Genomic DNA, 21,071 nt, shown 5'->3' with positions numbered 1-21,071 from the left:
AAATGTTAAATTAAATAAAAGTCCATAAAGACATATAATAAATGAAGACAAGTCACTGAATACACGTGATAGCTGACCTTGAGCTCAGAGCTCTCCAGCTGTAGCAGCTGTTCTCCATCAATGTTTTGGGCAGTGAATTCTGGGATATGGTGTTCTAAGTTGAGGCCCGTGAGCCAGCGGGCCACCTGCTGGGAGGTCCACTCTGTGATGCTGCAGCTCTGCCACTGATACTGCTTTGAAAACTGAGCCTCGTCCAGGATCTGAGCAAAACCAGCAGAGAGACGGACGAGACGGTGAGAGAAGATGCAGAACAACTTATTTCACTGTGTTCACCTTCCACAGAACGCTTCATCACAACGCTCGTTAACATTTCACGAGTTCGGATGAAATCACCACCACACTCAACACATTTCACCCTGCAGGACACGCAGAGAAGAGTTCACCATGAATGAGGCGAGAACGAGACGCAGACAAACAGCCACAGAGACACACATGCAGACAGCCTCAGCCTCACCTCGTCGTCTATCATATCCAGGCTCTGAGCGCGGCAGCACGGGAAACAAAAGAGGATGACTGGCTTGTTAGCAGCGAAAGAAACAGAACGATATGGCTTTCACTACAGCAGCCTCCACCAGCGTGTCAACACAGCGACACTGAACAGGAACACTGATTTTATTGTGTTGTGCCAGTGACAGACGCTGCAGAGAAATCCATACAGATCATAAATGAGCCACAAATGAAAAAAGAATAAAGAGGTGCATTGTGGGAAAAGAAATAATTATGTAGTTGTTGCTTGCATTTGAATGTTTACTTTACAACAAATGAAAGATGGCTACATGTTTTCTGTCATACTGCTGAACTTTGTTTATACGTGGCGGACCCTGCCACCTTTCTAGCTCCAAGTCTTATTTTCCTCTGAGAACATCTTGAACACTCAGGTAAGGAAAAGATAAATACTTCTGAGTTTGTGTTATTACCTCATTCATATTGTAAATATTACATATCTGTGATTGTCTTTCTTCTCCAAAACTACATATTGACCCTTAAAAATAATATTGCAATGTTTTTAGGCTATTTTGCGATACACAGTAAATTTTTGGATAATTTGAAATATTCTTTATAAATGTTAGGACTGGGTGACACCCTCAAATATCAAAACAGCTTTGGACTAAATGACTCAATATTGTAGGGGTGACTTTTGATAAATAATCATCCGTAATGTGGAATAAGACTCATTGACATATTACAATATTATTCATGATATTAATATTGACATAAATACATTTCTATGTATCTTTTTATCTTTTTGACACTGCATTTCATCTTGCAGGCTATCATCAACTTGCCAACAGGTGAACTTATATTATAAATACTACAGATGAATATTTTCTGCTTGCGTACCTCGTCAGAGGAGAGCGCCAGCGTCTGCGAGCGTCCCGACGTCTTCTCCTCGTTCAGCAGCCCACTGATCTCCGCTGAGCTGCTGCTGCTGCTGGCACTCAGATCGTCGTTCAAAGTGGGTCCCTGAGAAATCAGCAGCACACTCATGAGACCGGCGGTGAGAGCCAACTGGCTCACGGGCTGAATTGAGTTGATTAGATGGAGTGCTTCGCTATTTCAATTTCTTAAACAGAGCAGATTTAACGAGGAGTGAATGAATCAAGAGAATCAAGACGTTTCCTCTGAGCATGCACCACAGTGACTGATGTCCTTCGTCCTAATATTTGACGGTCAATAAAAAGTACATTAGACTAACATATTTAAGATGTTTGATTGACTTGAGGAAGGCGGGTTTGTGCACATCCCTCATTTTTAAGATGTTCCACTATGGCGCAAACTGTGAATGTGATTAGTGGCTTGAAATGATTGAGCTGGATGTTCTCCAAGCCCAGAAATCCCCCTCCCGCTCTCTCTCTCCTCCTCTCTCTCTCCTCCTCCTCTCTCTCTCCTCCCTCTGTCTCCTCCCTCTCTCTCCTCCCTCTCTCTCCTCCTCCTCTCTCTCCTCCTCTCCCTCCCTCTGTGTGTCCTTGTGAGAGTGTGAGAGTGTGAGAGTGTGGACACTGATGGAATTACAGTATTAAGGTCCAGGACGAAGGCTGAAACATCCAGAGACAAGCTGCTGCTGCTGCTGCTGCCGAGGAATATCACGTGAAGGTCGAAACATCATGTGTAAACTCACAGTGTGTTGCACCTCCTCTTTGTCAGTTTATCCATTGTTCCTCTGAGTAAAAGAGATTTACTGGGATGTTGAAGATTACATTTATATAAGATTCTGAGTTAAAAGTGTCGAGCTCTGTCTTACATTCAGCCGTACAGTGTAGCAGGAGGGAGCTCTCTGGATCTCAGCGCTGTCTGAGGTGAAAGTGAGACTAATCTTGCAGCTTTCTGGGCTGAATCCTTACTTAAAAGCTCAACATAATTATTAACGGGCATACATTCTGCAGTGATTCATCGTGTGATGAGAATGTCCTCGGAGAGAGAAGAGTGGATCAGAAAATGTTTTCCTGCAGATTCCTCCAGTGTAACACATGTCCACGCTAACAGCATCGATCACGTCGTCGCTGTGTAACATGTTACTGATTCAAGATGTTTCACAGATTTGGAATTGAATACTTAAGGTTCAGTTCACCCAAAAATGAAAAATACACTTTGTTCCTCTTTGCCTGCAGCGATGTTTAAACATCCAGATTGTTGTTGAGTTGCTGAGTTTTGGAGATATCAGCTGCAGAGATGTACACAGACGCCTGAATATCATGGAACTAGAAAGAATTTGGCTTGTGGTGCTTGTAAATGTCAGGTGAGGAGGCCATTAATATTTCCATTCTGCACCGTCACAAGCACGAGTAGCTGCAAGGCTCCTACTGCATGTGTTTTTGATTTTGAGGTGAACTGCTCCTTTAAAACAGGCCATATGATTGCCAAACAGATGTTTATTACAGACGGTTGAGGCTCACTGATTGACTTTCTTGCGATTATCAATGCAATCATGCATTTCTATAACTGCAGTGCAGAGATTCCCTTTCGTTAAAACAAACCCTGTTTTACCTCTCAGAGAAGCAGCTCATGATTGAGGTATAACGGAACAAAAACACAACAGAATACAGTACCAAGTAATATGAATAGGAGAAGAAGTGGGGCCATGTGAGGGCATTCTGTTCAACAGAAAGAGTCAGATCATCAGAAAACCTTCAGTGTGTGAGTACAACGATAAACTGCAGGTCTGCTCTGACTGGAGGGCAAAACAAAGTGTCCTTTAATGTTCTCTCTGTATAGTATCTGACAAGTGAATCATTATCTGCTGGATTCACAGTTTCCAGACCTCATGTACCTTGGCCTTGAGTTTCTCTGGGCTGTCCTCGGCTGACGGCTCTGTGGAGCTGAGAGAGGGAGTAATTAGACAGAGGTCAGTGGTGACGACGGCTGTACTGTAGCACTCCTTCATGAGCTGCAGCAGCAACGTAACACTGGTAAACTGATGCAGTCGTTCATTACCTGTTTCCAGGTGAAGCTCTGGGATCTTTAGATTTCCTGAGGGAGGATCTGAACGGGACAAAAGGTAGAAAGAGAGAACACATATGAACTGTGTGTATTCTGCTGTACACAGAAACATGAGTATGTCATCAGGACTGTTTAGTTCTCCTGTTAACCCTTTGAAATAATAAATTACACTCAACAACAAATGTGACTACAGAACTATATCTGCAAGCAAACAAAAACCGAAACATCATTCCACTCCTTGTCTTCTCACCCAGGGTCCACAGCTTGTCTGTGTTCGTCCACACCGTGAGACAGGCTCGACGCTGCAGGACAATGAGAACCTGCGACCACAAACACCCCACAGTGAGGTTACTCCTGCTCCTCCAAACACAGAAGTATGTTCATGAGTGAGGGTGCAGCTGTACTGACCGTCCTGCAGCGCTCCTGTGGTGGACGCTGGGTGCAGCGTTCGTCTGGGGGAGCTCTCTGCGCTGCCGGGCGCTCTGAGGACCGCCGCTCCTCCGTCACAAGAGGCCACGCTGCGAATCGAACCGGAGCGACTGTGTGCTGGACTGCCATGCCCCTCTGACACCTAAAGAACAGTGCAAAGATGGCGCAAACTGTAGAGAAGGCCCAAGGAAAAGTAATTTGAAAGCGAGGAAAGCAAGGGTACAGAAGCAGTCACAGAAAAAAAAGAAGTGCAATCAAAGTAAAACTGATGCGAACAGCCAGAGCTGCAGACTAATCTGAAAGAAGTCACTTGACATACTTTCACCATTTTCTAATTCCTCGCCCTCTTTTCCCCTGGAAGCCTCGCGCTGCCTGCTTTCTGTGTCCCTGCCAATTCTGATCCACTTTCCCAAGTTGTTTATCCGTTCTGAACCGGGTCCTGCTCTAGCTGAGTTAAGTGACAGCGTTAGCCAGACAAGAGCCTCTCATCCAGAGGAAAAAGACTGTGGCTGTTATTATCACGCTGGGAGAGACAATAAGTTGTGACAGACTCAATTAGTGCCGCAGAGCAACACACAGCAATTAATCCATTAAGGGGATAAAGTGGAATGGACAGGGGTTAAAGACACACACACACACACACACACACACACACACACACACACACACACACACACACACACACACTCTGATCAAACACCTTGTAGCGAAATTAAAGACATGTCGAACGTGAGAGTATTCTCATCAGAATAATGGAGCCTGTTTTATTTAAAATCACATCTGATTAATGTTTGAACAGAATGATGTTTTGCTAATGATGCTGTGTTTGCCTGTGTGTGTGTGTGTGTGTGTGTGTGAGTGTGTGTGAGTGTGTGTGTGTGTTCTAACACAAACCTCTCCCTCGGTGGAGCTGATGCTGTCTCGGGCGACTCCCCTGTAGCTCTTCTTTTTGCTGGGTGAATGTGGAGAGGCCTCCCTCAAGTCTAGAGTCACAAACACACACACACACACACACACACACACACACACACACACACACACACACACACACACACACACACACACACACACACACAGTGATTAAGTTTGACATGCTCATCAAGTTATTTGTCCATGAATCATGTGCATGTGTTTCATGTTTCTTCCCACTCTCATTAAGATGCACTTGAGTCGGCCTGACCTCAGTGTGTTGACATCCCCATTAAGTAAGTCTATCAAAAAATACATCAACTCAGTTAAAATATCAAGTATTGCCCACAAACACTATTAATTAGGCTGGCAATTATCATTACTCAAGACGCTGTCAGAAGAAGAAGAAGAACAAGTGAAATTGCTTAAATGTGAAAGTCTGTCTTCTCCTCCCACGTTCTCCCTCTGCTTCCTGGTTCAGCCGCCTCTCTCAGTCCGTCCTCCTCCTTTATTTTAATATTGCATAATGGGTTGCATTACTCGCATCAGTGCAGGTTCAATCACTCTGTTACCCCGTCTGCACCGCACAGTATCAGATACGGCACTTCTCTGTGCTCGCTCCGTTCTGACAGATGCAGCCAGTGAAATAAAGCCAGCCGAGCTTAAAAAGACTGGAGGAGAACGGAGGCAGACAGATGTGCTCAGACGGGGATCACGTGTTTGTTGTGCTGTTTCCAGTGGTCTGAAATGAAGCTCCAGTCAGAGGGGGAAGTGCATGTGAGGGTTAAGACGACGGACGGAGAGGAGGATGCGTGACCTCAGTAATCCAGGCCTCACCCTGTGTGTACGTAACACATTTTGTGTGTGTGTGTGTGTTCACAACAAACATAAACTCTTTGCACATTTTCTGTCCTTCAGAGTTCAGGACTGGTCGATAAACTGCTGGGGCACAGAGAAGGTGAAGGGCAGCGATGCTCAGCTGAATCCAGGGATTTAGACAAAACAAGGGAAATAAACACAAGCCTGCTGATGTTATCCTGCCGACCTTAAAATTAACTTATTCCTGTTTAATAAGCTGCTTCACCTACACCTGTTAACCACTGCTTTATTCAAAGAAGAGCTGCAGTAGGTAGCAGACATAAGTACATGTACTGTTTAGGATAATCTGTACAGCTCTCCATAGTCAGTACTACTAGCTACAGCCAGTTAGCTTAGCACAAACACTGGGGGGAGACAGGGAGACATCGATAAAATCTTCCTACCAGCCGCTCTGAAACTCACTGCTGAGCAAGTTGTTGTAACACAAACTCAAGTGTTCAAAGACCTGGAAGTCACTGCACCAGTTCCGCATGTAACCCTCTTATAAAACCACAGGTTGTGTGTTAACCTGTCTCCTCTGTCCATATCAAACATATCAGATTAACATATTGATCAGAGAGCTTTGAGGTGCTGACCAGCTGAGTTTCTAGGCTAACTGTCTCCCCTTGTCTGCAGTCTTTACGCTAAGCTAAGCTAAGCTAAGCTAACAGAGGTGTGTGCATGGTGATGACCCGTCCCTCACAAACAGACCTCTGGCTGGTGCTGCAGCTCTCTTAGGACTGAACTGCTGAGCGCTCAGCCTCTCAGCACTGTTGCTGTTGTTGTTGTTGACCTGGATGCCGTTCTGCTTCATCAGCTGCATCAGCTCTGACTCTAGCGTTGCGATCTGTGGAGGGACATGAACAGATCAATGTTAGTCAGCCGGAGGCTTTTACCTGTCAAACAGCTGCTTTAAAGCATGAAACAAGTGGCCTGCATGATGAGGAGCACATAATTCATCTTTGATTCCATTGGGAAATTCTGAAGTGTCTCACAGCAGCCGACCAAGTGTCTGACTCTACACCTCATCTAATCGAGTTTAGTTAAAGCCTCCCGTCACGCTCTTGGCTTAAATTGAAGATTATACTGTTTCCTCACCACTCCAGCCTGTAACACACTTCACAGTTCACCCTTTGCAGTGCAGTGCAGTCGGAGAATGGATGCTCAGTGTGCAGAATAATAGCAGAGGACAGTCGGGTTGACCGTAGGGCAAGGTCTGAGACTTAAGGAGAAAAAACAACCACACCGTCATGTTTTAAGACGAGGAAAACTAAAAATCAATACAGAGTGTAACAAGGGAGCCGAGCACGGAGCGAAGTGCTGCCATTGTCTAAAGAGGAGGAAACCTTTCTCTGTGTGGGAGAGATGTTTCAGACGCTCATGATCACATTTATCACTGGAATTAATTCTGAAAAACGTGGAAAACACAAAAATCTTGATCATTGAGCACAGAGAACAACTGCAGAGCTCATGATTTTCATTTCACTTCTGCCAATATGCTGGCAGACAAAACAACTGAGAACATAGACGGGCATGCAGAGACGGATACAGTAAACTTAAAATAGGTTCTGTACTCTCAGATTTAAGGACTTTTGAAAGGCACTGCACGCCAAATTACCTCAAATTCAATGACCCCAAAACAGCATAGTTTGAGACACGGATCAAGGTTAATTACTGTTACAGCACCAGGAATAACAAGCAGGCTTTACAGAAGCCCACAGACAACCAATCAGAGTGAGAGGCCTGAGTGTGTGGACACTTCTCAGTCTCACAAACTGCTCAGGACACACATGCAGACAGCAGAACGAAGACGATTCACTAATGTCAGGGCACAGGACTTTCAGTGACACAAGTCAATTTTCAAAAATGTTCACAGCATGATTCACAAATTTTCAAGGACTGGACACCCAGTTACAAACATCTGCCGCACCCTGACTTGCAGTCCCTGGATCTCAGCCAGGTGAGCTTTCTCAGCCTCCTCCAGCCGCCTCCTCTCCGCATCCTCCTTCTGGATGAACTCCACCTCTCTGGAAACACAAGAGGGAGGGCAGATTGTAAATGTGCTGAGCAGGTGTGTGTTAATGCAGGAAGGTGAGATACACTCTCAGTGTGTGTGTGTGTGTGTGTGTGTGTGTGTGTGTGTGTGTGTGTGTGACGAGGCCTGCCTCTCACTCAGCTGTGGTGATGAGGGAGCCGAGGTTATTTCAGGATTTTACTGTGACTCAGTTCACTCTGACCCAGCTGTTCACAGTGAACACAGACATATCTACACCTAACACACACACACACACACACACACACACACACACACGCACACACGCATAAATTTGCATGCCTAAGAACATTCTGCCGTGTCCTCATGCCTGCTCTGCCCTCGGTCTGTGGGCTCGCTGTCTTTTCTCTCTACAGATGAGCATGGAGAGTTTGTTTCATCAGTTAGCTTCCGTTTGGCCTGCAGGGCCAGAGCCAATTAGAGGCAGTCAGACTGGAGCTGAGCTGGAGAGGTTGTGATGGGACTGACCAAAGAGATCAACGCAGTGGAAAGCAGGAGGGCTGCGCTGCATTAGAATGGAAAACACAGCTCTGACTGTTGAAATGGGACGAGACTCGGGCTGCTCTGCCACTGGATAATGTCTTTTCTGCTCACTGCAGAAAGTGAGGCTATGAAAAGAATAATGAAGGAATTTATCTGAAATGATTAACTAAAGTGTATGTTTATTGGCAGGTTTGATTGAATGACCTAATTCAAGAAAAGGTTCAAGTGTACGAGCTGTAATAAACATGAACATCAAAGTGAGAGAGCTGAAGGAGTAGAGGAAGTTCTCTGACTGCATCGTGCTCCATCAAACTATTTCAATCAAGTAAAATAACAGAAACTGATGGAAGACGCACTAACTGAAGCTGCCTACCATCAAAACAGGTCGAGTCAAGTGAAAGAGGTTGATTAATCTCATTTTCCATAAACAGAGATGCCATCAGAATAATCTGACCGGGTCACAGCTGGACCCAGGTTCACTCACTTCTGCTGGAAGTCCTTGATGAGCTTCTTGGCTTTGTTGTACTTCTTCTCCAGCGCCCCGTACTGAGCCTGGGCCTCCTTCAGGTGCTCGTTGACAGTGTGGCACAGCGTCTGCGCCTCGATCCAGTAGCTCTCCAGCTTCAGCATCCTCTCCTTGTTCTCCTCGATGCTGGCCTTCAGCTGGCTCTTCTCCTTCTCCCAGCGCTGCTTCTCCCTCTCCACCGACGCCAGCTGGACCGGGACAAGAAACAACTCCAGTTACATCATGGAAGCTTTTACTGGGAGAGTGAATTCTACCAATACCTAAATAAAAGCTTTCATATTTGATTCAAGGCTCCTGAAAATCTGTGAAATGTGTATATAGATAAACATACACACGTACTTAAAAAGACCTTCAGAGATTACAAAGCAAGTCCATTTATATTAAACACAGAGGGCAAAAATATCACAATACAAACTGATCAGATTAATGCAAATACAGACAGGTTTATAATCAATGTAACACAATAACTCCCTGCAGATGTGAATAAATGTATCTGTAATCTAATTACTGTAACTTTAGCAGAATACAGTTTCCTTTGGTTGTATCCTAACTACATAATCCTGTTACATGTATTCTATTACTGACCAGGCCTGCTAACAGAATACAAACAGGGCCGAGGAATCAGTTCTGTGTTTGACTGGAAGCCTGAGCAGGAATCTGTTCTCTCTTTAAGTTAATATTCTCTCAGCAGCGTCTGAATGAGTTCTGATGGTCTGATGGTCTGATGGAGGCTCGTTAGAAGTGCATTACAGTGGTCGAGCCTGCAGAGGATAAAAACACGATCATCTCCTCTAAATCTTGCTTGGACATGTCGATTGCCACTTCATTAACACTGCAGAATAAGAAATAAAGCTGGTGCTCTCACTGTCCTGACAGACGTTCACGACTACACATGCAATGACAGATTCTTATATCAGGCACAAGAGCAAAGTTATCCTCTTCAAATCAGAAACAGATTCTTTACCAGGTACTCTTTCAGTAAACGTCCCCCCTGCTGTCCTGACACCACTCCCACATCCTCCCACAAACTGTTTGACCTCTGACAAACTTCTGCCATTTGCATCCCCGACCAGCACCAACGCGTGGCATCAGTTCTTACCTTGTTCTTGAGCTTCTGGATCTCAGCCTCGGTCACTGTGTGTTTGATCTGGAGCTGTGTGGAGCAGAGAGCAGACAGCAGAGAGAAGAGAGGGCGGTCAGATAATCAAGTGCATGGCTGCGCAGGCTCTCTGCTGTCGATACAGTGTGACTGACGGAGGCAGCCGACCCCGTCCTACCCCTGACAGCATCCCGGCGCCGGCGCTGACACACACTCTCAGAGGAGAGGCAAGAGATAGAAAGATAGAGATACTGCAGATTAAGAGCGAGATAGCTTTAAAAAGTCATTTGACACAAAATTAAATGAGCGAGAGCGACGGGGAACAAATCTTTATGAGATAATGTCACTTTTTTTTTTCCAAAGTAATGACTAAATCTGATGAAAAAACATGATGAGATCTCAAGAGAAGAAGGAAAAGCTTCGACGTTTTCTGAAGTGGAACATGGAGGACGGATGGAGCTGGAAATGGAAAGGAAGCGACAGAAGAGTTATGGGAGAAGATGAGCTGAGCAGTCATTTAGAGGACGATAATGACGAGCAGATGGAGATGGAGAGAAAGAGCTGGATGTGGAACCAAAGAAGTGGAAATGGGAGCAAATGAGGGTTCAGGAAGTGAAGCAGAAACACAGAAGAGGGGAAGAAGTTTGAAGAAAAACAGTGAACTTACTTTCTCTTAACTCTGGAAGTCTGATTTGTTTTTTCCACATTAAAGGACAGTTCAGTCCTAAAACAATAACCTGTATGAACACGAGGCCCAACAGCATCTGTGTGTTCTCATTATTCCTCCTGTTCTGATCCCGTATAATTAACCTTTAATGAATGAGTGAGAGTGAGAGGACAAAATCCACATTCCTCGTCTGTGAAAAACACATTCCACAGTTGAAAATGCCTCTTCAAAGGTTAGTTAGGGTTACAAACAATGAATATGAGATGTTTGTAATAAGTAAAGTGTAATGAGACATTTATGACAAATTAGACAATTAAACGTGGTATCATTGTCGTGAACACTCTGAATGAAAAGTCTCTCTACCGTTTTAAGACAGACTACAGAATAAAGTTGAACTTATCCTTTAAGTAAGCACATTTACAGAATATAACTCTACTCACTGTCTTTATGTGAGTATATATATATATATATATATATATATATATATATATATATATATATATATATATATATATATATATGTCTTTAAGCTTTATGATGTTTAAAACCAAAGTGTTTCTTCTGACTATAACAGACTGAAATCTTTTAAATCTGTTGGAATAGTTTTAAACATTTCCTCACAGCTCAGCGAGTCACAGTCGTGTTTTTGCTATTCTTGATATGTTGTTAAAGAAGTTTTCTCGCCCCCTTTTTGTTAGTGGCAGTAACGAGACAAACACTGTCAGCGCTTGACGTCTGCTGCAGCCTGATTGGCTGCAGGCCGCTCTGCCACGACGGTTTCTCTGCTTCGGCTCAGGCAAATGATTTTTTGCATTTGACAAAAAACTTCAGATTTAAAACCGTCACTGTGATGAGAAATACTGAGAGATTTATCTGCTGGTGACGTGAGAGCTAGTCAAACGAGGGACTGAATGTAATGGAAGTTCATTTTTATTGATATCTGATGAAGTCTGCAGGCTTCATTTAATTTGATCAAATCTTTCTACATCATAAACAGCTTCGGCTTCTTAAAGAGCCTCCCGCGCTCTTCATATTGTAAATATCACATTCAGTACTGAACGTCAGCAGTGCTTCTGTGTCGTCTACAAGGCTTCTCTGATGACTCTCGCCTCCAAACATGGTTCAGAAACATCATCACACTTCACTGTAGAACGACAACAACATTATGGTGCTCTATTATCAGGCTTGTGTCCCAGCAGCCCGGCTTCTTCTCCTCTGTGGGTGTGTAAATGCAGCACAGGAAGACGTGGGCTACACTCTGAGAGGGAGGTCAAGATCCCCAGAAAATGGAGCAAATATACACTTGGTGCGAGCAGGGATTATATTGTAGTTCCACGAGGTTTCCCCGGTGGTGCCTGGTGCAGCTCAGGCCATTTGTTAAATGTGTCATACAGCTATTGTGGCAGTTAACAGAAGGGCTCAAGTGTTCTGCTGCCAGAAACTGTGCGGGAGCGTTCAATCAATACCAGCAGCTTCTCTGCAGCCAACAGAAGCATAAATGAGTTAACAGCCAGTGATTTCAGGTTTCCATTTTCCTCGCTGTGCATTTTAAGGCAGGTCCACTGTTAGTGACGTGTTTCTACTCTCACGCATCGATTCAAACGCGGGTTAAAGTGTTCGCTCTTTCTCCTCATGTGGGTTTTAAGCAAACACGGGTAATTAGAGCTGAAATCTGCACAGGTCCTACATCCCGTTTGTTCACGCCTCGAATCACCCAGATTAGGAATTAGGGAGAGTAAGCGGATCTTAGATCTCGACAAAGACTAGAAGTCTGCCAAGTTAAGCAGCAGTGCTAGACTCCATTGTGTTGGTGTCTTTTGTTGTTTTAATTGAATTATCTTTTTCTTCTGTGGCTGTTCTGGTGGGTGTGGACTATATTCATTCTTTTGAATTTATTCTTCAGAGCGCTGACAGATAATAATGTGCTGTGTAACCTTCACTCTGATAACAGCGTGGAGAGTTTACCTCTCTGAACTTCTGGTAGAGTTTAGTGGCGTCTAACTCCGAGGGAGACAAGATGTCCTCCGACTCCGGCAAGTCAAACACCTCGATGCTCTTCTCCCCGCCCGGCACTGTCGTCCCGGCGTCCTCCTCGTCTGTGGCGTACTCTCCTGTCTGCTGTGAGAAGAGATGTAAAGTCAGTCTCGTGGTTGACTCTCCTGCAGGTACAGGAACACTCTGAGATCTCGGCCTGGTGTATTTCCTGATCCAGAGAGCTGGAGAGAACGCTTGTCCTCGCCTTTTCTGTTAAACACAACCAAAATATAAGCATGCTTGGTGGAATTCAGTGGGCAGCAAGACCTCTTCTGCAAGACACTATTCCAAAATGAACTAAATGATGAATGAAGTAAGCTAACGTTAGCCTGTTAGCCAGCTGCAGCTGATAACGCCTGCGAGCCACAGTTGTCATTGGAGCTGGCAAAATGTTTGGTCGTCCAATTTCATCTGTCCAGCATCTGTTAGTCGTCTCTCTCTGTTTCTGTCCCTCCACCAGCAGCTCCTCCGGTCAGACAGCATCGATCACGTTGTCCTACCTGCTGCACGCTGCGTGTCTAGCACCAACACATATTCCCAACCTTTTTTTCATTTTTTAACTTTCTATTTTGCATTTCTATTTTAATGCCAGCAGTTATATAAGTTTGAGGTTAACCCACTTAGCTGGCCAGAACTTTGTCAGAATGAATTGGTTTGACAGCCCAGTCGGCCATGAGTGTCATTTTCATAAGAAATAAGCCAAAAGAGAATTTATGCGGGCCACATGTGAATGTCACTTTTTATTTTCTCTCAAACAGAAGTTACCATCGTGCCTCGAGTGTAAGGAGGTGACAGGGGGAGCCGGGGACAGAGTCTGTGGAGACGTTCCTAAATCAATCTTTAACTACAGCTTTCAAATGCTCAATATGATTGAAACACTGAACATTTTGCGTGCTTGAGATTAATGTGTGCCATTTTTCTTCTTTTTCAATTCTTAAAATACTGTATAATGAATGTTGGCATTGGCCATCAGGCATCAGATCTAAATGGCTGATCGCCTGATTCACTCTCTGGCTGAAGTCCAACAGAGCCGGATATTTCACAGTGGAGCTATTCTGAAAACATCTCTGGCTCCCTCTGAACATCACACTATCATATCTTATCTTATCTGATCTGATCTGATTGTTTCATGTTATCATTGACATGTAAATATTCACAAATCATTATTTTTCTGTCACTACTCCCCTTTTATTCTCTCTTTCTTGTTCGCGCTATCTGACGTCTCTTTGAGGTTACTTGTCTTTCTGCCTTGATCTGACACACACACACGCGCACGCGCACACCCACACGCACGCACACACGCACGCACACACACACACACACACACACACGCACACACCCACACACACACACACACACACTTGCCCTATATCTCCTCCTCATCTTTTTCCCTGCATCCATCTCCCGCTCAGATAACAGCACTCAGGTCTGATTTCTTTGCACGCATGGCTGTCCCGTCTCCATGATAGGCTTGCTTGTTGCCATGGTATCTGCATCCAACATTTAAGGCCCCGTTTACTGAAGGTGGAGTTATACCGTCAGATGCATGGGAGGGCAGTCAAACAGCTATTTGCATATGATAAATGCACCAGCGGTGACCACATGCAGGAGGAAGCAGGACAGGAAGAGACGATTTAAGGAGGACGTTTGCTCTTCAGAAGGATCTCAGCAGGTGATGATCTGCACTGTGAATGTCTGATATGAGTCACTGACTGGAGGACAGGCTGACTGCTCCTCCTTCATGTGTGTCTGTGTGTGACATCTGCACAATATTGTTGAGTTGAATCTAATGTTTTTGTTATATTACTCAAGGTTGTACTTTCACATTTACCTCAGTAAACTCTGATGAAATGTAACATGTATATTTACTCACTGTACTTAAGAGGCACCTGTGCTGTTAATTAAAACTACTGGTATTAAAGTAACACTGAAATAAAAGTACACAGTATTTTTATTCAAAGGGTTTTCATTGGCCGTTTGTGATCCCATAACCTTATTGGCTAAAAAAAAAATATGGTTGAAAGATTTATTATTATTACATTTGTGCCCAATAATCAGTTATGATTTCAAAAGTAACTAAGTATATTACTTTATTAATGCATACTCAAGTACAAGTACAATAAGAGACCTGGAATAATACTCTAAAAGTACAAGAGCCCAAAACAATGACCTCATGAGAGAACTGATCCACCAGAATGTTAATCTGCTGGTTCTGTTCAGTCCGGACTGATGTGCTGCTCTGTGTTGCCTTCAGTGGAACGAGCCATCTTTTATTCTACAGCGTCACATTTATATAATGAGCAACAGAAGAATCCAAGACTCCAACAGAAACTTGTGCTTATTTTCATGAATGACTTTTGTTTATTTATTGTTTATAAAACATCACAATCTTCTCAAATGTCCAGTTTTGTCCAGATAACAACTGAAAACCAAACAAATATAATCAACAATCTTACAAATAAAGAATAAAGGTTAATATGGGAATAATTAGATTATCTTGTCCAGTGTGTGTGTTTGAGTTAACTGCTGACAGATGGCCGTGTGTGTGTGTGTTAGATTAGATCTAATCAAACACACAAATGGACGGATGTGTGTGTGTGATGGTGCCAGCTGAAGGATCACCCGTCCTCTCGGGTCTGGACCCTCGGCACCAGAACAGAGCTGTCTGTCACATCCACCCGTGCAGCTCTCAGGGTGAGAAATATCCTCGCTGCTCTCCCACCCGGTGAGAACTGCTTCTAATATTTATAAAGATATTAATATTGATGAGCTCCTTTTATCGGCCCATAGATCTTTGTGATGGTTTTGTAACTGTTTACCCTGTCGGCACTTACGTAGGCAGTTATGGATGGTTTGGTGCTTTTATAGCTTTTTCTGATCTATGTATGGATTAACAATTTTAATTCCATCACCGCTGTTATGTTTATCTTTAGTCCTGCGGGGGATCTGTGGCAGAGGCCGTTCATCTGAATCAAAATACATCTCAAGTTTTACATTATTCAACTTTTCGAGCTTAACAAACAGCTTCAAAATCATTTTGAACAGGGTGAATGGTGTCATCCGACCAACTGATCCAGACCTGGAGCTGCATTTAGAAACTGTGGGAGGGGACAAATTGCACAAAATGCCATTTTCTACATAATGTTGCTTTAAGAACCACTTTGCAGTGCTTGTACTTAACTCTTCAAGCCACTTACTAGTAAGTAAAGAACATAAACACTTTCTCCACCACCGTCAATATCGACACAATGACGGAGACCAGGAAGAAAACAGACGGTTTCTTACAGTTAAAGGCTGAATTCCAGCCTCATCTCTATATAATGGAGCTGTGAGTATGGCAGTGCTGGGATCAGTTTTCTCTTCCCTGGTGACGAGTTTCTTATGCATGAAGGCTCTTGATCCACCGTGCAGCAGCAAACAAGAGACTTCACACACTGATGAGGACGCTCGGAGAGACGCCCGACTGAGTGTTTGCATGTAAACCTACAGCTCCTGAGTGTTTAGAGACGGTCTGCACTTTATGTTACTATGGTGTGTATACAGCGTGTCTACATGCATGTGTGTCTCCAGGGTGCACACAGACACACACACACACACACACAGATAGCATGAGTTGCAGAGTTGTGAGCTCAGTGTCTGCTGGATTAAACATGCTATGAGTAAGCAGCGCAGTGAGAGGGGGAAACGCTGAGGGATGCTTTCTAGGACTGAAGCTCACATGGCATCCTCTAAGTGTGTGTGTGTGTGTGTGTGTGTGTGTGTGTGTGTGTGTGTGTGTGTGTGTGTGTGTGTGTGTGTGTGTGTGTGTGTGTGTGTGTGTGCTAGCATCAAAGCCTGCTGTCAGTCAGTTTTATGGCATTAATGAGCTAAAACGTCACGTCAGCTGTCATGAGACGGGAGCTGATTTACATTAAGTGACAACTACAAACCCCATTTTCCTGACACGTGTCGTGTGTAAGAGGAGTGTGTAATGATGACAGAGTAACTTAACATGAGTAAATGTGTTATTCATCCTTTGCCGTGTCCAGGGTTGTGTGTGGTCCTTACCTCGTCATCATCAGCATCGTACTGGGCGTACTGCTGCTCCAGCAGCTCTCTCTGTCTCCTCTCCTGTTCCAGGGTCTGCTGGATGAGCGTGGCCACCTCACTCTGCTGGCCCGGACGCTCTCGGCCAATCACAAATCTGCAACGACACGCGTTGTTAGAGACAGCTCTGGCAACACACACACAAAGTCAGCCATTGACATTAAAGTTACAGCTGCATGTAGTCGCTGCAGCGTTCACACCAGCCTTTAACTTTCATGACTCAGTAATTGTGTTGTAAGTACAGTTGTTAAAATCATCATCACAAGCCTCCAGACTGCATTTTACACCATGTTAAGGTTTGAAGACACACTGATAGACCAAGTCTGCATCGGCAAGATGTGTCATTGTAATGGAAAATGTTGGAGCGGGGACAGAGTCTGAGAGACGTTTTGTTCACCAGACATCAGATGCCTGAGCTGGTTAAACAGTTTCAGCTGTTCCTCCAGTAAGATCATGAATGTCCACGATGCTGCCGACTGCAAACATGGTTAAAAAACAAGTCATATATCTGAAAAAAGTACTACTAGCTGTGTCCCTTGCAAAGCATTTATACACCTGAACTTTTACTAAACTTCTGCCCCAAATTCTTGTCTCTCTCTCACAGTGTGTGTGTGTGTGTGTGTGTGTGTGTGTGTGTGTGTGTGTGTGTGTGTGTGTGTGTGTGTGTGTGTGTGCTGTGTGTTGTGTGTAATGAAATGACCACTGCAGCCGCTGTGTGAGAGCAGCCAGGCCCGCGGCCACATAGCGATGACAGCAATATCTGCTGACGTATCAGGGCAGGGCCGCGAGACGGGACACACATAATAATGTGAAAAGGCAGTCAGCTCGGCCGGCGGCCTGTTGTTGGCCTGGCAGGGACACAGGCTGAGCCTCCAGCTACACGGACTACTGACTACTGAAGTCACACATGAGAGAGTGAAAAACAGGAACAAGCAGATGAAACTGAAAAATATGCAAATACAACCTGCCTTCCTGTCTTTTCTTGTGTTTGTATGTGAGACAGGGACAGAAAGGCATCTCTGAGGCACCATGATGAACTCTCCCTCCACTGTGACATTCACAACATCATCTCCAGTTTATTCGTCTCATAACACAAAGAAAAACCAAGCAACGGTGTCTGAAAACCATTCAGACACATTGCAAGAAAATCCAAGAAATCTCCAGTCCAGCAGGGGTTCTGAGACTGTGTGTGTGGCTGTGTGTGTGGCTGTGTGTGTGGCTGTGTGTGTGGCTGTGTGTGTGACTGTGTGTGGTCCTGTGTACAAGTCAGTGTGTGAGAGAGAGCGAGTGGATTCGAGGCCTAATCAAGTGAATACAGCTCCCGAGAGCTGTTTCATATATTTCTAAAGGCGATGTGGAGAAGGCCTTACGCTCCAGCAGAGAGGCGTGTTTGATCTACATGTGAAGGAACAACTGAAGGGCACCACGGAGATGGAAAGCAAGAAAAAAAAAGGAAAAGCAGAGGAGATAAGTGCTGTACTGGAACAAGCCTTCGGACAGCAGGGAGGTCTGAGGAGCAGCTGACCTGGAAACAGCCTTTCTCCTCACGCGAGGGGAGTTTTTCCAGTTCCTCCCTGCCTCCCACTGTTCTGGAGCCACCACACAGCGCACAACGTCACTTCAGCTGCAGAACCCTTCACTTCTGATCTCATTTACTCTAATTCACACAGACATGGCTCTAAGAGTTAAAGAACCTGAAGGGACAACACTTGTAATTCTGGCTTGAAGAGTGAAAAAGACGAGCTCAGAGTTGAGTTTGGGGAGCAGGAACAGTGTCTGACGGTCTGACGGGAGGTGCTGGGGTCACACGCATGTGAGGATGTGAGCACAGCGTCACACTTCACAGATATGATGGTCAACCAAGGTGGAAATCTGTTATTTAATATATTCATATATTTATGGGGTCTTTTAAGGACTTCCTCTTTGTGTTCATTGTTTCTTCCTGCTGGTCGTGAACATCTGGTGTGTTACAGTTGACTTAGTTCAAGGATAAAGACGGTGTTTTACTGTGTTTTTTATTTGATCATGCTGTAAATATTTCATTCTTCTTCTAAGTCTGTGACCGTCAGCAGATCTGTGGAACAGCCCACATATACAGTATATTGTTTCCTACAGTACCGGGTGACTGTGGAGAATAAAGAGGCTGTGTGGTAACTCAGAGGCTGAAACGTCTGAAGCTCAGGAGGTGAAGCAGGTCGTCCAGTGAAAAAGTAAAAATACTACTTGAAATAGCAATATGTAAAGATATGTGCCTCATACTACAGTATAACTACAATGTGGATAATATTGTGTAATAGTTGCTAAAACAACATTAGAATAACAGCATGATTTTGCACAGACCTGAGATATTTCTGCAATAATAGCTGTGATAATCACTTTCTAGGTAATAAAGACGCATCAAACTATATTGGGTTTAAATTAGGTCCATTTTTAGCAAACGTCTTCCACAGGTGATGCATTGTGTTTGTCATTTATTGCAATAAAGTGCTTTTTTCTCCTGTGTGTCCCCACAGCTGATACAGAGCCTTTAAAATACCCGGTTTCATGCCGTCAGGGGGCTTCTGACTAAAACCTGGATGATTTGCTGCTGGAAGTCAAGGTTAAATATAGCTCCAACGGCAAATATAGGACAGTTGGCCACGAAACCTCTGGCGATCAGATAGAGAGAGGGAAGGATTTACCGAGGAGGAGGAGGAGGAGGAGGAGTGGGTGGGTGAGACATGATGGAGGAAGACTGAAATAGTGAGAGAGCAGAGAGGGAGAGGAGAGAGGAAATAGGTCTGGTGATTCTATTACAACTTGTGTTAAATTTAAAATGTCCTATATCTCATATATGTAACTGAGTGTAGTTCTGCTCTTTAATAGACAGACCGACTATAAATCTCTCTGCGCTGCTCATATAAACCTATATATACACACACCTGCTGGATAGATGGACAGGTGATAGATGGATCCTTTTCAAGGCTGCCTCACCTGTAGAGTCACATCCTGGTATGTGGAAAAACCCTCATGGTCAATATTAGCTTAGCAAACAGCATCAGTGAGGCCGGCAGTCTGTTCTGATACTGTCGGACACGACTTTGTTCAGCCACCAGCATTTCCCCGGGCACTGAGCCCTCCACACACACATCTATCTGTCCACATCCAGCAGAGATGGAGGCTGAAACCACACCTTGTTATATTTAATGTTAACAGCTGTCTCATGTTGTGTAGAGCGTCTACAGATGGACGGATCCATGAGTTGAGACAAACAGAAGCATGAACAGCTTCAGGAGGGTGAAAACAGAATATGAAATGTAGGAAGAAGAGAGTAAAAGTTAGACAGGACGGAGAGTGCTCGACATCAGATGGTGTTGGTAAGACAAAGAGAATGAAGGCAGGACCGCAGTAAACCAGACCAGGCAGACGGAAAGACAAGAGACAGAAACAACAGCAGGAGATGCAACGATCACCACTGACTCTCCAAATCAAAGTCTTCCTGCCGTGCTGTTTGTGTGTGTGAGCTGTCTGAGGACTCCTGCCAAAAACCTCTGAACTGTCAAACACACAAGACTTCTGTCACGTATTGTGCTCCCACATCGTCAGCCGTCTCAGATATGGTAATGGCGCTTGCCAAACGAAATCTCACCGAGCGTGGCGGCTGTTAGGCGTCTGTGTTCAGCAACTTCTGCACCGCGACAGCAGGACCGACAGAATCACTCCACGAGAAGGCTGTCGTGTTACACACGGCCGTCACTGATTCAAAGGACATTTCTACAGATCCAGTGTGTTAGCGCTTGTGTTCGGTGGTGCGTCTGGTTCTTGGGGCTGATAGCTGCTTGACACACTTTGGTTTCTATAATCTCACAGTAATCCAAAGATCCTCATCAGTGGGTGAAAACATACAAATCTTACGTGTGTCTGCAATTTTAAAAGGAATTAACATTTTATTTGATCATTTGTTTTATCTAATCTGACGGAGGAGGACTTTAATCTGACTTTTTGTCCAATGTAGATCATCGTTCTGAAAACTGTCTTGAATTATATTTCACACTGGCATCACCTTTCACCTGCGTCCATGTTCAGATGACCTCATCTCAGTAGCAGAATCTCTGTGTCTTGAGAAGATTTGGGATCATTACTGTCTGTGGGTCTCACCTGACCACTCCTGATGTGTTCCGGAGGACGGAGGCAGCGAAGCTCTGCGTGACACCCACCAGACTCGTCCCGTCCACCTCCACGATCTGGTCATTCACCTTGATCCTGACAAACACATACACAAGTGAAAAGTCAACACATCGCACAACAATCCTGTGCAAGTTTTACTGTCTTGGTTTCAGCCTAGAAAAACTCAAAACAAAATGCTGTTATGACTCAACATGCACAAGGGACAAACAAACTGGCCTATCATAAATATTCACATTATTTTGCAAATTACACACAGAAAAAA

General features: G+C 44.4%; 1 protein-coding gene and 1 long non-coding RNA gene across 4 annotated transcripts in view; one reads left to right on the top strand and one right to left on the bottom strand.

The window, feature by feature from the left end:
- ppp1r9a (protein phosphatase 1, regulatory subunit 9A) overlaps positions 1–21,071 on the bottom strand; it is a 48,078-nt gene that overhangs the window by 2,432 nt on the left and 24,575 nt on the right. Inside the window, exons 5-20 of one of the 3 annotated variants that reach the window (XM_037091357.1) lie at positions 20,780–20,884; positions 16,604–16,739; positions 12,488–12,640; positions 9,856–9,909; positions 8,715–8,944; positions 7,625–7,721; positions 6,406–6,541; positions 4,822–4,910; positions 3,907–4,069; positions 3,749–3,818; positions 3,493–3,540; positions 3,329–3,377; positions 3,108–3,152; positions 1,402–1,524; positions 515–538; positions 78–260 (exon numbers count right to left, since the gene is read on the bottom strand). In XM_037091357.1, coding sequence (XP_036947252.1) covers positions 78–260; positions 515–538; positions 1,402–1,524; positions 3,108–3,152; positions 3,329–3,377; positions 3,493–3,540; positions 3,749–3,818; positions 3,907–4,069; positions 4,822–4,910; positions 6,406–6,541; positions 7,625–7,721; positions 8,715–8,944; positions 9,856–9,909; positions 12,488–12,640; positions 16,604–16,739; positions 20,780–20,884 — 1,705 coding nt within the window. Of the gene's footprint in view, positions 1–77; positions 261–514; positions 539–1,401; positions 1,525–3,107; positions 3,153–3,328; positions 3,378–3,492; positions 3,541–3,748; positions 3,819–3,906; positions 4,070–4,815; positions 4,911–6,405; positions 6,542–7,624; positions 7,722–8,714; positions 8,945–9,855; positions 9,910–12,487; positions 12,641–16,603; positions 16,740–20,779; positions 20,885–21,071 lie in introns of all 3 variants that reach the window. The other 2 variants (XM_037091368.1, XM_037091362.1) reach the window with 2 other exon arrangements.
- Positions 14,101–16,719, top strand: LOC119016425. The gene is made up of 3 exons (XR_005074146.1): positions 14,101–14,228; positions 15,113–15,281; positions 16,585–16,719. It is a non-coding gene; the product is annotated as an uncharacterized LOC119016425 (long non-coding RNA).

The sequence above is a fragment of the Acanthopagrus latus genome, chromosome 3 (genome assembly GCF_904848185.1).
Source record: "Acanthopagrus latus isolate v.2019 chromosome 3, fAcaLat1.1, whole genome shotgun sequence".
In the NCBI taxonomy this organism is placed as follows: domain Eukaryota; kingdom Metazoa; phylum Chordata; class Actinopteri; order Spariformes; family Sparidae; genus Acanthopagrus; species Acanthopagrus latus.
Note: the sequence above shows the minus strand (reverse complement) of the source record. Positions and strands in the feature narration are given on the sequence as shown.